An 18,062-nucleotide genomic window follows, 5' to 3' on the forward strand; every position below is an offset into this window, starting at 1 on the left:
GTACTGTAAGAATAATATGTTAGCACTTAGCTAATGTTACAAGATTAATGTGTAATGTTTTTGTAGGATAATGTGGTTTTACTTGGTTAATTAATCTGGCACCCACATAGACCCACCAAGACCCACATGGGACTTGGCCCAATTGTGGCTTCATTATGGCACTGTTGGCGTGTTGCTGGCTCTGGCATACATAATGTCAGCCGAATGTGGGCCATGATGCATGCATGACGGCAAACTACATTTGGGCCAGTTGTGGATGGTAGGTGTGTGGCTCTGATCAGTGTGGTGATTGTTCACATTGTTTATAGGTAACATAAGGCTAGGTTATGGCTCAGTTTTTGGCATTTCTGGGTAAAGGGTGGTGTTGATCTGGTTATAGCTGAGAACCAGTACCAATAATAAACCTGTTTTGGACCAGTTCAGGCAATAGTATCTGGAATTCTGGATGCAGCTTTTGTGATGCAAGCTGAGATCGAATCACCCAGCGATGCCAGACACAATTCACTCAAATGGAGTGAGTGACGTCACTGTGAGGGGTAGGGTTAGTGCTGGGGTTAGGTGAGCCCATTAAAAAGCATTGGATGCAGCTCAGATTGCACTGCACCAGGTCTACTTCTAGATCCCTCTCAGTTTAGGGCCAGTTAAGGGTGATAAATTGGCTTGAGATTTAGGCCGGTTATGGCCCATGTGTGGCCCTTGTCTTTAATCCAGTTATGGGCCACTTCAGAACCGTCATTCTTTGCGGTACTTGGGCTGATGGAAAAGTTAACATGTGGCCCAGAGCTGGGCCAGAAAACATTTGCTTTGTGGGCATATATTTTGTACTGCAGATGACCTTTCTAAATATTTCTTATAATAACAGCTTTGGATAAACAAACACCTCACCTTAAGCAGGACTAGTGTGTTAGCACTTAGCTACTGCTACAAGATTAAAGTTGAGGTGTAAATTATTTGTAGCGTGAACGGTTTTGTACTTTTTCGATTACTCTGGAATATGTTTTATGTGGCAGATGCCATTTCTAAATATTTCTCATTATAACAATTTTGCATAAGCAATCCTTAAGTAGGATGAGAAAGTTAGCACTTAGCTAATGCTACAAGATTACTGTGTCATTTTTTTGTAGGGTAATTTTACTTGGTTAATTACTCTGGCATATGTTTTATGTTGCAGATGTCCTTTCTAAATATTTCACATAATAACAGTTTTGGATAAATAAGCCTCTCACTTTAGAATTAGTACATTAGCACTTAGCTATTAATGTTGTGGTGTAGTTTTAGTAGGATAATTTGTGTTTTGAAAAAGTACCTGTAATACCTGCTCCACTAATTAGACAAACCCATATCATTTAGCCATTACATCCTAAAATGTATCAGGGAGAGACCGAGAGTGAGAGGGAAAAGTCATGCAAAACAAATATTCCTGGGAAAAACAGGCTGGGTTGTAACAGCCACTGACACGATCGATACCTCAGATCATTCGGCATGTTGAAGAGAGGTGTAGTTTTATTGTTTACACTTTATTTGGATGGTCTTATTTACTCACATTTCTTTGGCCCAGTTATCAGGGGTCACCACAGTGGAATGAACCGCCAATTACTCTGGCATATATTTTATAAGGCAGATGCTCTTCCAACAGCTACCCATGACCAATTTAATTTATCCAGTTCACCAAGCATAAAGAAAGGAGACGAAACGAAGAGAGGAGGAGCACAAAAAGTAAAACCCTGCTCCCTACTCAATATCCCATTTCATGTGGAAATACATCATGATACTGAAATAAAAGTCTGCAGCAACTTCGGCTTCACACAATCTTTAGTCTATAGGAGTCAAACTTTGCAATGTTTGTTTTGCCAGGTCATATGGATAATATTAAAATGAACATTTAATCAGTGCCAAAAAAGTTAATCCGCTGAAAAAAGAGTTTGTCTTCAATCAAACTCTGACCATTTGTTTCTGCTATTGGAGTGGCGGTCCTGTTTACCTTAGATTGACAGCTTTAGCCACACTATTATTAACCACACCCCTCTTACCATTTTGCTATGAGTGGATGATACGCAAAAGTAAACCCAAGCCCCCCTACTCAATATTCCGTTTAAGACTTTAAAACACAGACTTTTAAATTCAGTCCGCCAGCCTCAGAGCTTCCGGTTAATTGTCATCCCATACAAAATTGCCGTGTTTAAGATCTGATTTCTTTAAAAAACAGCGACCTTCATTGCCTGGCTGAGATACGATATAAAGTGAATCTCGGACCAAACAAGAAGTTCTGCATTAAATTATATTTTTCGTGCCATGTCTTTAAAATATGGAAATTAATTGTACCCTAGTATTTTCCATGGAATTTCTGTGCTCGCCTGCGTTTAAATCATCTTTTGTCTCTTTTACGCTTTAACAACCAAATGGATGTTTCAGTCTATTTAACTGATTATATTTGAATTCCTTTACAACATTGATGCTGTAAAAGAAACTTTATGAAATTAAGACAGTCACATAAAGCTTTCAACGAAAGTTCATCATTGCCTAAAAAACTCTAGCTGTGCATAGAGCCCATTGTTTGCATCGTTTAAACAGTAAACAGTAATTTCATGCCCTGCTATGTTTGTCATTTGTCATTTTATAAACACACAACTACAATTTAAAGATAATCGTGTTCATATAAACACTATAAATGAGGACTTCTCCCTCAATCTCCAGGTCTGAATGCAGACTCAATGCAGCAGGTCTCTTGCCCTGTGTATTTTAACCATTAGCCCTGCTGGTAATCTGGAGGATTTAGGCGAACACAGCAGCACGGCGATGTGTCTAAATGTGAACGAACTCCACTGATAAAGGACAAAGTCTGCCATTTTCCAATTCTTGTACTGCTCTACCGACTCAAATGCTTGCTGCAAACAACAGCTTTGCTGTATCGGCCCTGACAGGATCGCAGGGAAAAACATGCAACAAACCCCGTGGATTATGGGAACAAACACATACGAGCCTTCATGAATTCCTAAATACTGTGTGCCGTGGGTCCGTGGACGAAATCTCACCCAGTCATCAATCAGCATAGGGTCTCACAGCTTGGCACTGGCAGGTCTGCCTTGCCTTCGGAAAGCACATGCAGTCATGAATAATTAAGAAGCCGACTCTTATCATAGGATAAGAAAACTCCGCTATGAATTATAATGAGAAACCGACGCGTCATCTTTGCACTTGCAGTTTTGCGATATGTCACCGATTTTGATCTTGCCCCAAAAATCATTTTAAACCCGGAAGCTGAAATTAGCTGACAAAAGCTCAAAATTATCCAGTTTTCCCCACAATTAAAGCTAACAGGTGCTAACATTGTCTTAACTGATGCTCAACACACACAAATCGGTTAAAATCTCAAAAAAAGTAGTTGAGGGTTTCTTGAACCTTTAAAGTTCACAGTGCAATTTCAGAATTTACATCTCTATTAATTAGCTTTGTTATAAAAATGTAAGCATTTAAGATGAAGAAAGCAACTTGTTTTGAATACACGCATACAGTTGAAGGAAAAATTATTAGCCCTCCTGCGATTTATGTTTTCTTATTTCAATATTTCCCAAATGATGTTTAACAGAGCAAGGAATTTCTCACAGTATTTCCTCCATTTGTTTTTTATTTAGAAAGTCTTATTTGTTTTATTTGAGCTAGAATAAAAGCAGTTTTTTAAAATCAAAGATCAATATTATTAATTTTCTTAAGCAATTTCTGTTTTTGATTGTCTACAGAACAAACCAACGATCGTTATACAATGTCTTGCCTAATTATCTTATCCTGCCTAATTAACCTAGATAAGCCTTTAAATTGCGCTTTAAGCTGAATACTAGCATCTTGAAAAATATCTAGTCAAATATAATCTACTGTCATCATGGCAAAGATAAAATAAATCAGTTATTAGAAATGAGTCATAAACTATTATGTTTAGAAATGTGCTGAAAAAAATCCTCTCTGTTAAACAGAAATTAGGAGAAAATATACGGGGGGCTAATAATTCAGAAAGACTGACTATTAATTCTGACTTCAACTGTACATGTTGTTAGGGAACACTTTGACTACACATCAAAGGTCAGCAAGAGAGAGAGAGAGAGAGAAAAACAGAAAGTGAGAGTGAATCAGATGAGGACACCGAGAGGGACTCCACCCAGAGGAAGAAAATAAAACAGAGGGAAGGAGGAGGGGGTTATGATGAAGCAGAGAAATGCTGAGATTAGGACTCCAGGAAATCTTTCTCTCTCTCTGTCTGGCTCTGTACCTCCTTCTGAGCCCCTCCTCTCATGTTGACATGGTCTCTGTAAATACAGCACGTTTGCCCCTTGAGCTCTCAGTTGTAATTGTGATGTGTGAACATGTTCTTCCTACTCTACAGGTGACAGGTGAAGCAGATACATCGGGAAACGCTGAGAAACAAAGCTTGAGGATCTTTGACTGAAGCCTTCACAAAGTATTTTGGCTCCAACTCTTTTTGTTAATGATTAGCATTTGGGTGAATAATTAAAAACTTTCTTAGGACATGAATTTTGATCGATTATTTGTTATTTTTTAAGTATTTTTTTAAACATTACTGCAGTTTATGTTAGTTGTTTTATCAAAATTAGACAATGAAGGACAAACTCCATTCTGGACAGTTCAGGAGCTTAAGAATACAGGACATAAAGGCATCTTGACCAGCGGAGAGCTTTGAGTTATCCGAATACACTTGTGGCGAGTCAGACATTTGTAAGGACATCTTTTATTGTGGAATCAACAGGGTAATGGAAGGACATCATGACTTGCTGCCATCATCATGGCTACTTACATTTCTACTGCTGCTGCTGATGTCACTGACAGGAAGTGTGACTGTAGTGCCATGGAAACCCTGTACAGGTGAGATACAGTACATGTATATGAAGCAATGCTACTTGTGCAGTTCATTTCTGATTTATTTTAGTTTCGCTGTGTTTTGTGTTTTGATAACTATTAAACTGATTGTGAGGTGACATGGTGGCCCAGTGGTTAGCACTGTCGCCTCACAGCAAGAAGGTCGCTGGTTCAAGCCCTGGCTGGGTCAGTTGGCATTTCTGTCAGGAGTTTGCATGTTCTCCTCGTGTTTGTGTTTCTTCCGAATGCTCCTGTTTCCTTCACAGCCTAAAGACATGTGGTATAGGTGAATTAAATTAACTAAATTGGCCTTAGTATGTGTGTGTGGATAAGTGTGTATGGACGTTTCCCAGTACTGGGTTGCAACTGGAAGGGCATCTGCTGTGTAAAACATATGCTTGATAAGTTGGCGGTTCATTCCACTGTTGTGACCCCTGATGAATAAAGGGACTTAGCCAAAGGAAAATGAATGAACTGACATAAAATTATTTTGCGTAAAAACAATTTTCACTCAGACATTATTAGAAAAAGTGTTTAAATTATTAGAGAAATAATTAATTTAGTCATTAAATCAAATTCTAAAATAGGCTAAAAAGTTTACATCTCATTTAAATACTTTCATTTTATTTGTTTTTCATTGAAATATTTTGACATTTAAAACTGCTTTGTCTTGCTTAGACTATATTTAACGACTAATGATTATATTTATATTTGTTTATACTAATTAAACCCATTTCTATCCTATATTTTTAAAGTTTCTAATGATTAGAAAATTGTAGCTCCACTGGTAATAATATGCAAAAATTTGAGGATTTTTCTCACACATCATATCTCTCATATTTCATAAGCAATAACTATGACGGCATCTTTAACAATTACCTATATCAGTGGTTAGCATGATAACAATCTGTTTATTATAAGTGCATTTACTGTCATATTTTTAAAATACACTTTTGTAGGTAACTATTTTGTAGATCTGATCATAGATATTAGAGATGTATTGATTTGGAAGATTTTAACCTTTTATAATGCCACTATTGAATTGTTTTATCATTCATTCATTCATTTTCTTGTCGGCTTAGTCCCTTTTTTAATCTGGGGTCGCCACAGCAGAATGAACCGCCAACTTATCCAGCAAGTTTTTACGCAGCGGATGCCCATCCAGCCGCAACCCATCTCTGGGAAATGAATTGTTTTATATCATTGGAAATATTGATTGTTCAATTGACCTGCTTTCTTAGAGGCAGAACACAAGAAAAAGGTGTAAAAAATAAACCATGAAAACAAGTGTTTGCTTATTATGCCAAGCCTGAAATAAATTACTAGTGCAAAATCAATTTATTGAAGAAAATGATGAATAAAAATATACATCCCTGCTGAAAAATCCAGCTTTAACCAGCCTAAGCTGGTTGGCTGGTCGACCAGGCTGGTTTTAGAGGGGTCTTGGCCACTTCCAGGCTGGTTTCCAGCCATTTCCAGCCTGGTCTTAGCTGGTCAGGCTGGGAGATGTCCAGATAAAACCAGCTTGACCAGCCTAGCCAAGCTGGGAGTCCAGCAAAACCAGCTATATCAAGCTTAAATCAGGCTGGTCAAGCTGGTTTTAGCTGGATTTGGCTGGTCATTTTCCAGCTTGACCAGCTTAGACCAGCCTGGAAATGGCTGGAAACCAGCCTGGAAGTGGCCAAAACCCCTCTAAAACCAGGCTGGTCGACCAGCTAAAACCAGCCAACCAGCCTAGGCTGGTTTAAGCTGGATTTTTCAGCAGGGTATTTTTGACAAAAAATTACTTACTAAAGTAAATTTATACTGTATACACACATACACATGCACATACACGCACACACACAGTATATAAGGTTTTTCCTGTACGGTGTCCAGCTCGAAGGGCATCTGCTGTGTAAAACATGTGCTGGATAAGTTGGCAGTTCATTCCGCTGTTGCAACCCCTGATGAATAAAGAGAGCCCAGAAAAATGAATGAATGAATTCCTAAGGATGCACAGTGATTAAAGCTGGATGTATTGTCAACATTTTTGATATTCATTAGCTGATAAAAGTTCTGATTGTGGATGCAAACAGTCAAATTTGTAAAACGTTGTACAAAAAATCTCATAATTAAAAAACTTGTTTTTGTGTATCATCTGGACCCCCACAATGTCACTAAACAGAATAAAATGAATGCTTACTACATGTAATTGTAAGACAAGCAGAGAGATATATCCATAATTCAGTATGGTCTCTTCCCAAACCCGGCGACATCCCTCGGGCACAAATACCCCTATTTTCATACCGCGAAGGCAATTACATTAGATACCAATGTGAAAAAAACTAAAAAATGCTAAAATGTTCACCAAGAAATTTGAAAATATTGCTTTTGTATGTCAAGAGCAAACCATCTAGTTCCACTATTAAGACAATGAGATCAGCGGAATGACAATAGAAGCTGTAAAAACCACAATAATGTGGATGAACCAAAGAATGCTGGGAATGTTTAGGAAATTGCAGCCCTGTCACTGAACATCTATAGATGACATCTCTTTGTCATCAGTGTTCTTTTTTGAGGAACCCTACTCATGTATTTGTAGTTAGGAAACTGAGGAAGAAGCATAAAGAGTATCAGTTGCATCCTCATGTTTGCTGTCGTTAATTGAACACTAATGTAAATTTTAGGGGATAGTACACTGAAAAATGAAAACATGCTCACTATTACACTCCTTGTGTGGTTTCAACCCTTAATACGTTTCTTTTTTCCTCAAAAGAAGATATTTAAAAAAAATGCTGGATACTATGGTAATAAAAAATACTAAATACAATGGTTAGATTTCAGCCTTTTTTCCAATATATATACAGTATAAATAAATATATATTGTTATTATTAGAATAAATAAACTCAGATATGTTTAGAATAAGTGGAGGTCAGTAAGTGATGACAGAATATAAAAAATCTGGTGCCACTTTATATTTAGTGGCCTAATATGTACTTACAATGAAATTAATGATTTGTTTTAATGTGCTTATTGTGTAAATACATACATACATATATATATATATATATATATATATATATATATATATATATATATATATATATATATATATATATATATATATATATATATTGTATTATATATTATATTGTATTATATATATATTGTATTTATGGTTGGTTAATTACATGCATGTATTTACATCTGTAATTAATTTCTGTAATTGCACTGTTGACCATCCCTTACACCTTAACTCACCCCTAAACCCATACCACCAAATCAAGAGCACTAGAAGTGTTTTGCAATACACTATTAATACAGTAAGTACATTGTTTTTATTTTTTGATGCAGATACATAGTGGTTAAGGCCACTTAATATAAAGTGTGACCAACATTCTATATATTTTAGATTAGGACTATGTGTTATTCTAAAGAAGAAAGTCATGAAAATAGTACTTAAATCATCATTAAACTCCAGGCGACACGGTGGCTCAGTGTCAGCACTGTCACTGTCAATGTTTCCCAATACTGGGTTGCGGCTAGAAGGGAATTCTGCAGTGAAAAACATACTGTATGCTGTATAAGTAGTCGGTTCATTCCACTGTGGTGACCACTGATGAATAAAGGGACTAAGCCAAATGAAAATGAATGAAGGAATTATTGAATTGCAGCTAATAAACTGATTTTGTAAAGTTTAGTATGAGAGAGCTGATAAAGTAAGGGAGAGTCTCTCGCTCTCTCTTCCTCTGTATATTTTGCATGGAAGGCAATTTGCATACTTAAAAATTGATAAAAAGATAAGACTCTAAAGATAAACTCTATTAATAGCTATTTTCATCCGCAGAGGTAAAAATACATTCACCCAAAAGTCTGTTCAGCCAAATGTATGGATTTCACTACACTACACTACACTACACTACACTACACTACACTACACTACAATACACTACACTACACTACACTACACTACACTACACTACACTACAATACACTACACTACACTACACTACACTACACTACACTACACTACACTACACTACACTACAATACACTACACTACACTACACTACAATACACTACACTACACTACACTACACTACAATACACTACACTACACTACACTACAATACACTACAATACAATACACTACACTACACTACACTACAATACACTACACTACACTACAATACACTACACTACAATACAATACAATACAATACACTACACTACACTACACTACAATACTCTACACTACAATACAATACAATACACTACACTACACTACAATACACTACAATACACTACACTACACTACACTACAATACACTACATTAAACTACAATACACTACAATACACTACACTACACTACAATACACTACATTACACTACACTACACTACAATACACTACACTACAATACAATACAATACAATACACTACACTACAATACACTACAATACACTACACTACAATACACTACACTACACTACACTACAATACACTACACTACACTACAATACACTACACTACACTACACTACAATACACTACACTACACTACACTACAATACACTACACTACACTACAATACACTACACTACACTACACTACAATACACTACACTACAATACACTACACTACACTACACTACAATACACTACACTACACTACAATACACTACACTACACTACACTACACTACAATACAATACACTACACTACACTACACTACACTACACTACACTACAATACACTACACTACACTACACTACACTACACTACACTACAATACACTACACTACAATACACTACAATACACTACACTACACTACAATACACTACACTACACTACACTACACTACAATACAATAAAATACACTACACTACACTACAATACACTACACTACACTACACTACACTACACTACAATACACTACACTACAATACACTACACTACAATACACTACACTACACTACACTACACTACAATACACTACAATACACTACACTACACTACAATACACTACACTACACTACACTACACTACACTACACTACAATACACTACAATACACTACACTACACTACAATACACTACACTACACTACAATACACTACACTACACTACAATACACTACACTACACTACACTACACTACAATACAATACACTACACTACAATACACTACACTACACTACACTACACTACTCTACACTACACCACACTACACTACACTACACTACAATACTCTACACTACACTACACTACACTACACTACAATACACTACAATACACTACACTACACTACACTACACTACACTACACTACACTACAATACAATACACTACACTACAATACACTACACTACACTACAATACACTACAATACACTACTCTACACTACACCACACTACACTACACTACACTACAATACTCTACACTACAGTACAATACAATACACTACACTACACTACACTACACTACACTACAATACAATACACTACACTACACTACACTACACTACAATACACTACAATACACTACACTACACTACAATACACTACACTACAATACACTACAATACACTACAATACACTACACTACAATACACTACACTACAATACACTACAATACACTACAATACACTACAATACACTACACTACACTACAATACACTACAATGCACTACTCTACACTACACCACACTACACTACACTACACTACAATACTCTACACTACAGTACAATACAATACACTACACTACACTACACTACACTACACTACAATACAATACACTACACTACACTACACTACAATACACTACAATACACTACACTACACTACAATACACTACACTACAATACACTACAATACACTACACTACACTACAATACACTACACTACAATACACTACACTACACTACACTACAATACACTACACTACACTACAATACACTACACTACAATACACTACAATACACTACACTACATTACAATACACTACAATACACTACACTACACTACACTACACTACACTACACTACACTACAATACAATACAATACAACACAATACAATAATGCACACTGTAAAAAATTTAGTACAACAAAAGTTCACTCAACTTCAGACATTCCAGTTCTGCAGACAAAAATTTCAGTTGGCACAACTTTAAAAATTTTGTAACGGAGTTGTTCACCTCTCCAGAAAACTAATAATCTTATGCTAACCCAACTACATGTTTTTTGTATTACTGACTTATTCTCAAATGTTGAGTGAACAAGAAAAAGCAAAAGCAAATAAGGATTGTTGTTTGTTGTTGTTACACTGGGTAATTTTTTTTACAGTGCCCATAAATCTGGAGGTTTTGTGCAAGAACTAAGGCTGGAATAAATAACTAACAAAAATAAATGGTTTATGTATATTAAAAATTAGTATATTATTATAATTAATATTTAAAAGGAGTTATCCTGCACAAACTTGTAGTTTCACAGTAGAGTCTAAAAGTCAAACAAATCCAACCAGCTATATGTTCTGTCAATAAGGGTTTGATCTAGAGTTTATGTTTAACTCCAGAGCAAACATACTTGAAATTATGACACATGCACTCTCTTTCTTCATGTCATCGGAGGGGGAAAGTCTCACCCATCAGACAATCTCTTCCTCGTTAGCATAGAGAGCCCTGAGTGAGAAGCAGCGATCTGCCTTTAGAGTTTTAAGCCATAAGTTTGAGGCAGAGGTAATGTCAGCGACTCAGGCTGCATTTATTCTGCATGGTTCAAGTGATTCAATTCACATTTTTTTCTCCCATGTGGCACAGATCAGATGTGGCTGGAAAAAAAATCTAATGGATTCTGATTTACTCAAATCAGATTCAGGCCTTGTTCATATGTAGAGATTTATCAGATTCGGATCCGTGCCCGCGTGTCTGCAGTGTAAGCAGGTAGATTGGATTTTCACCTGTCAATGCGAGTCGCACGTCATTAAAAACTGATGTCAACTGTGATGCTTTCATTTCAGAAGACTTCAGCAGAGTCCCAAACCTTATATCTCATACACAAGGACTAAAAAAGCTAAGAGAGAGAGAGAGAGAGAGAGAGAGAGAGAGAGAGCGAGAGAGAGAGATCAACATCCGCCACGTAAAAAATATAAACTAATATAAAACTGTTGCATATGCATAAATCACACCATGGACATTACGATTAAGATGCCTACTGGTTTAAAAAGGCCTAGATTAAAACAAGATGGCCAAATGAGAACTTTTCTGTCATAAACTATAGTAAAACAACCTGTTAAGAAGAATAATAAAAAAAATTTGTAGCCCTGTGAACAAATTAAATTCAGGAATGGAGAAAACAGCGCTCTTTTATTATTATTAGTCAGCGCCTGTTTTTTTCCATGTCATTGCACCTTTTCCGTTGCTGTGTAAATGCAGACAATCAGATACAAGTCACATTTAAAAGATGATGTTAGCGGATCATCAAAAAATCAGATACACTCAAGAAATTGGAATTGACCATCAAGATCTGCAGTGTAAATGCAGCCTAAGAGGCACAAATGCACAAATGAGCATTGTAGTCTCTATAGACTGCCTTATTCTAAGCCACTGACTTAAACTATTTTTTCACAGAGATAGCATTAGTCCTGTTTTGAATCTGCAGATATGCTGAAAGTAGATGTTTGAAAATAGAGCTGGGAGCACAATCTCATTTGAGTTTAAAGCGACAGTCACCAAAATGGCAAAATTTGGATCAAACCCTAAAAGGGGCAGTTTCAAAGAATTACTTTTAATTATTATTTTTAATTATTATTCATTTAAAATAAATTATTGTGTAGTGTTTTAAGCTGAAACCTCACATATACACTCTAGGGAAATCAGAGACTTATTTTACATCTTGTAAAAATGGGCATAATAGGTCCCCTTTAAATCTTTCTCTTATCCCTCTACAGATCTCCATCCGGTGGACCTGCTGTCTCGAGTGCTGCCCCGTAACGGAGAGGCTCAGGCTGGGGTTCGAATGGTGCAGGAGGGAGGTGCTCGTGGAGTCCAGTTCTTCCGTCCCACACAGACACTAACCTTTCCGTCGTCTCAGCTCTTTGTTAACTGCCCTAACTTCCCTGCAGAATTCTCCATTGTGGCCACTGTAAAAATGCCCCACACCAGAGTGAAGGTACACTTATAGTAATGAATGCTTTTAATGACTTAGACATTTAAAGCCACAATCTCTGTTTACAGGTCAGCTTGATTACTATATTAGGTCTGCACATTTTTACTTTGAAATTTGTTATTTTAATTCAGATATTCAAATATATTTAAGAGCCTATGATTGGATTTTAGTGTAGTGATGTATATTTTTCTGACTCATGTTGTGCAATTAAAAGTGTTGCAAACCTGATGATCTTCTTGCCTCTCTGGATTCTCTCGGTCCTTGCTGTCGTTCAGAGGAATGAGTACCTGCTCGCTGTGGTGAAGGAGGATGTCAATCAGCTGTTGCTTGGCCTGCGTTTCTCTAAAGAGAAGGTCCATCTCATCTATCAGGGCTCGACGGGAAAAGAGCGTCTCAGCTTTAAAAGAGTCCGTATGGCAGATAACCACTGGCACAGCATGGTGTTAGCCGTCAGCGGTCACCATGCCACCCTCACTCTTGACTGCGGCATCCCACTGGAACTGTGAGTCTGTGATAACACTAGAAATACGGTTATTTTTATTAGATGAGTTCTACATGCTTGCAATATTACACCCGGATTTTATATCAGTTACTATCAAAAGATGTAGTATGCTAAACTGTCAGTAACTTTTTGCTTGATAACTAAAGACAAATTAATAAAACTAAACTGCATGTTTTTCTGGTCTTTTATCTGTCAAACAACAAGGAGCTTAAAATATTCCAAAGCAATCTGAATTTGAATTTTGTTCAATTTAATTATTGAAAAAATATACAAAAACATGCACATCACTTTAACTGGATGCTAAGCCAAACAGCAAAAAAGTGCAAAATATACTGTTTATTCATAAAGGCGGCAACACCAAATCTTAAAAAATGTCCATTTATTTAATTATTTAAATTTAAAAAGCCTGATACAAGGCATACGCCTTTTTAATTTAATAAATTGGCATTTTTGGAGCTTTGGTGTTGCCGCCTTTTTGAATATATCTTAATTGTAATTATTAACAATTGAGATTTAATAAAAACTAATATTATATGCCATTACATGTTTTTTCATTTTAATTTCCTAATTTGAATTTCTTAACCTGAATATTGAACATCTGAATTTTAAGACGAAGTGGATTAATTAAGTAGATTTAATATGTAAGTAGAAAACCCACGCAAACTAGGGGAAAATATGCAAACTCCACACAGAAATGCCAACTAGCTATTGAGCAGGGGTTGGGCTATTGAATGGTGGCTCAGTGGTTAGCGTTGCCTCACAGCAAGAAGGTCACTGGTTCAAATCCCAGCTGGGCCAGTTGGCATTTCTATGTGGAGTTTGCATGTTCTCCCTGTGTTTGTGTGGGTTTACTCCGGGTGCTCCGGTTTCCCCCACCGTCCAAAGACATGCACCATATGTGAATTGGATGAACTGAATTGGCCGTAGTTTTAGGAGTGCGTGAATGTGAGAGTGCATGGGTGTTTTCCAGTACTGGATTGTGGCTGGAATGGCATCTGCTGCGTAAAACATATGCTGGAATATTTGGTGGTTCATTCCGCTGTGGCGAACCTTGATAAATAAGGGACTAAGCCGAAGGAAAATATACGAATTAAAGATTTAAAAAAATATTATTTGTTGGCCAAAATGTGTTTATATTCTCTAATGAATTAGCTGTGATGAATAAATGAAAATTTTGTACATAGGTGGCATTTTAAAAAAGTTCCTGAGATTTGTTATTTCTAAAGGCGGGGATCCTTCCCATTGAAATATATGATAGTTTAATACAAATCTAATGTGTTTTGTGTATAATATACTTCCACTGATGTCTTCCAGGGTCCATAAACAGCCGTTTCCCTCTGATCTCAGCACTGGAGGCTCCAGGTTTCACATTGGAAGTCGGAGGAAGTGGAAAGGCCTGTTTTCTGTGAGCTCTCTATTCTCATTTTCATAATTATTTGCTTTAAATAACCCTCTATAGCACAGCAGTCAAAGTCAGTTCCTGGAGGGCCTCTGAGCTCTGCAGAGTTCAGCTATATCTTTAATTAAACACACCTGATTCAATTAATTAGGTCCTACAGGCTTGTTTAAAACCTACATGTTAAACCAGGTCAGTGTGTTGGAGAAGGGTTAAAATTAAATTGCTGAGTTTGATAACATTTTTTGATACCCCTGCTCAATAAGGAACATTTTGCAAATGCTTATTGTAAAAACCCTGGAAGTGTTCAATTCAGATCAATATATATGAGCAATATCACATGAGTAGCAGTGCGATATGGTTGTATATCAGCATTGGTGGGAGGGGTGCGTTGGTACGAGGCCGCAGGACGAGTGCCTTAGTATACACTGTAAAAAATGCAGGGTTCCACACAATTCATTCATGTTGTTCCAACACAAATTGATTAGGTTAACTTAACACTTCTAACAAATGTATGTGGATTGAACATTAAAAAAAATTAGGTTGTCCCAATTATTGAATGATGAAAAGTATTTTGAATGAGCAAAAAAAAAAAAGTATTTTTTGAGTGTATATATGGACAGACACTGTCTGTCTGTCTGTCTGTCTGTAGATAGATAGATAGATAGATAGATAGATAGATAGATAGATAGATAGATAGATAGATAGATAGATAGATAGATAGATAGATAGATAGATAGATAGATAGATAGATAGATAGATAGATAGATAGATAGATAGATAGATAGATAGATAGATAGATAGATAGATAGATAGATAGATATTGTAATCAGTGTACACCTGATAGTCTGTCTTCTTTCTTAAGGGTTTGCTGCGCCAGCTCGTCCTGCTGCCTGGATCCGATGCAACGTCTCGTGTTTGCCCTTCGTCCAGACCATCACTAGTTGAGCTTTCAGTCCCTACATTTCTGTCAAACTTGCCAGCGATATCCCACATGAACGACGTCCTGGTTCCTCCATATGGTAAAACTAAATGTTTTATTCAAATAATGATAAATGAGCAGTTCATACACACTGTAAAAAAAAGTTGACTCAACTGGTAACAAACTTCAGGACATTTTTTAACTGACTCAAGTTTCAACCTAATTACTGACCTTAAACTCAAAAATGACCTGAAGTTTATTGTCTTAAAATTTTAAGTTGGGTCAACTAATTTTTTATCAGTGAATAAATGAAAATGTGCTGTTAATCGACTTATGCTCAGGCCAACCACTAGGCAAGTGACTTTCAATACAGAATATTAAATATGACTATTCCTTTAAGGCAAGGATAAAGGATTAGTTCACCCAAAAATGAAAGGTCTGTGAATAATTAATTCATGTTATTAATTCATTATTACTAATATGTAATAGTTATGTTATTAATTAATGAATACACATGTTGTTCTATCCCCATGAGACCATCCTTCATCTTTGAATTGCATCTTTGGAAATACCTGTATTTAAAAGAGCACTCCCCCTTATTTTGAAAATAGCTTCATATTACAACTCCACTAGAGCTAAACAGTTGAGCTTTTGACCATTCAGTCAATCTCCGGGTCTGGCAGGAGCACTTTTAGCTTAGCTTAGCATAGATCATTGAATCGGATAAGACCATTAGCATTTAGCTAAAAAATTAACGAAGAGTTTTGTGAATTTTTCTCTTTAAAGCTTGACACTTCTGTAGTTACATCGTGTACTAAAAAACTTGCTATTTTCTAGGCTGATATGGCTAGGATCTCTATAGTCTCATTCCAGCAAACTATCCAGTGTTGTTATTACCCAGCACCTAAAAGTAGTCCCCAGTCAGAAGCCCTACCCTTGCACCAATAGTTAGAATTTGCATAGTATCATTGCGTAGTACATTTTTAAAAATCTTTGAGCAAGATGCTAATCATCGAATCCATAGGTCTCAACAGTGACCACTAGACCCCAGTGGCGCTGTTATGCTGTTGCAGTTGGAATAAAAAATAAGTATTGCAAGTATCATCTGCAAGACTCTTTTAACCACGGCATTACTTTCTAATGGTGATGGTTTATTCTTTTTCTCCCGTTTTTAGATTTCTGATCAAGTTATGTCAGATTTATTAATATAGTGAATCATTTGTTTTTCATTGAGCAGGTGTAATATTCATTAATATTAATCATTCAAATTCTTATATTTACTAAGGTGCCATTGTTTGGGGTGGAATGATAGTTAACCTGCAAGCTGCATTTTGCTCACGGGGCCTTCGAGAAAATAAATAATAAGAGCAGAGCTTCGGCAAAGTAATGAATAAAAACAGTGAGGCTATGGTCAAATAAATAAATAAATAAAAAGTGTGACTCCTGAGAGTGCAGGCATCTGAGGACACCAGCCCTCGCTGCCAAGAAACAGACCGGCCCACTGGGAATTCTCCCAGTCCTCCCGATTAGCCAATCCAGGCCTGGGTCTCAAACTCGATTCCAGCTCTGAACAGTTTTGCTCCAACGCTAATCAAACACAGCTTCTCCAACTAATCAAGCTCTTCAATACTATTATAGACTATTAAGCAGGTGTGAGTTGGAGGTGGTTGGTGCGGCCCTCGGAGCTGCGGCCCTTCAGGAGTTTTAGACCACTAGTTAATCAGATTAAATGATCTTTGCTAAGCTAAGCTAACAGTGATCCCACCGGACCATAAGATTGGCTGAATGGTTTAAAAAATGAAAAAAAGCTCAACTGTTTAATTCTTGGAGACTTGTAAACCCTGCTAAAAAAAACAGCTTAAACCAGCCTAGGCTGGTTGGCTGGTTTTAGCTGGTCGACCAGGCTGGTTTTAGTGGGGTTTTGGCCATTTCCAGGCTGGTTTCCATCCATTTCCAGCCTGGTCTTAGCTGGTCAGGCTGGGAGATGACCAGCTAAAACCAGCTTGACCAGCCTAGCCAGGCTGGGAGCCCAGCCAAAACCAGCTATGTACAGCTTAAACCAGGCTGGTCAAGCTGGTTTTAGCTGGATTTAGCTGGTCATTTTCCAGCCTGACCAGCTAAGACCAGGCTGGAAATGGTCTTAAACCAGGCTGGTCAACCAGCTAAAACCAGCCAAACAGCCTAGGCTGGTTTAAGCTGGATTTTTCAGCAGGGAAAAGAGCCTATTTTT

At 36.9% G+C, this 18,062-nt stretch overlaps 1 protein-coding gene across 7 annotated transcripts in view; it reads left to right on the forward strand.

Moving 5' to 3' along the window:
- Positions 1-18,062, forward strand: part of tspeara (thrombospondin-type laminin G domain and EAR repeats a) — a 34,303-nt gene that overhangs the window by 397 nt on the left and 15,844 nt on the right. The window contains exons 2-8 of one of the 7 annotated variants that reach the window (XM_087256572.1): positions 4,376-4,450; positions 4,605-4,872; positions 12,795-12,878; positions 12,969-13,015; positions 13,288-13,514; positions 14,829-14,919; positions 15,776-15,932. In XM_087256572.1, coding sequence (XP_087112698.1) covers positions 4,761-4,872; positions 12,795-12,878; positions 12,969-13,015; positions 13,288-13,514; positions 14,829-14,919; positions 15,776-15,932 — 718 coding nt within the window. In that variant the 5' untranslated portion in view covers positions 4,376-4,450; positions 4,605-4,760. Of the gene's footprint in view, positions 1-135; positions 260-4,065; positions 4,301-4,332; positions 4,873-12,794; positions 13,016-13,287; positions 13,515-14,828; positions 14,920-15,775; positions 15,933-18,062 lie in introns of those variants that run through there. The other 6 variants (XM_087256567.1, XM_087256571.1, XM_087256568.1 and 3 more) reach the window with 6 other exon arrangements.

Source organism: Danio rerio, chromosome 6, assembly GCF_052040795.2.
Source record: "Danio rerio strain M-AB ecotype USA chromosome 6, GRCz13ab, whole genome shotgun sequence".
In the NCBI taxonomy this organism is placed as follows: domain Eukaryota; kingdom Metazoa; phylum Chordata; class Actinopteri; order Cypriniformes; family Danionidae; genus Danio; species Danio rerio.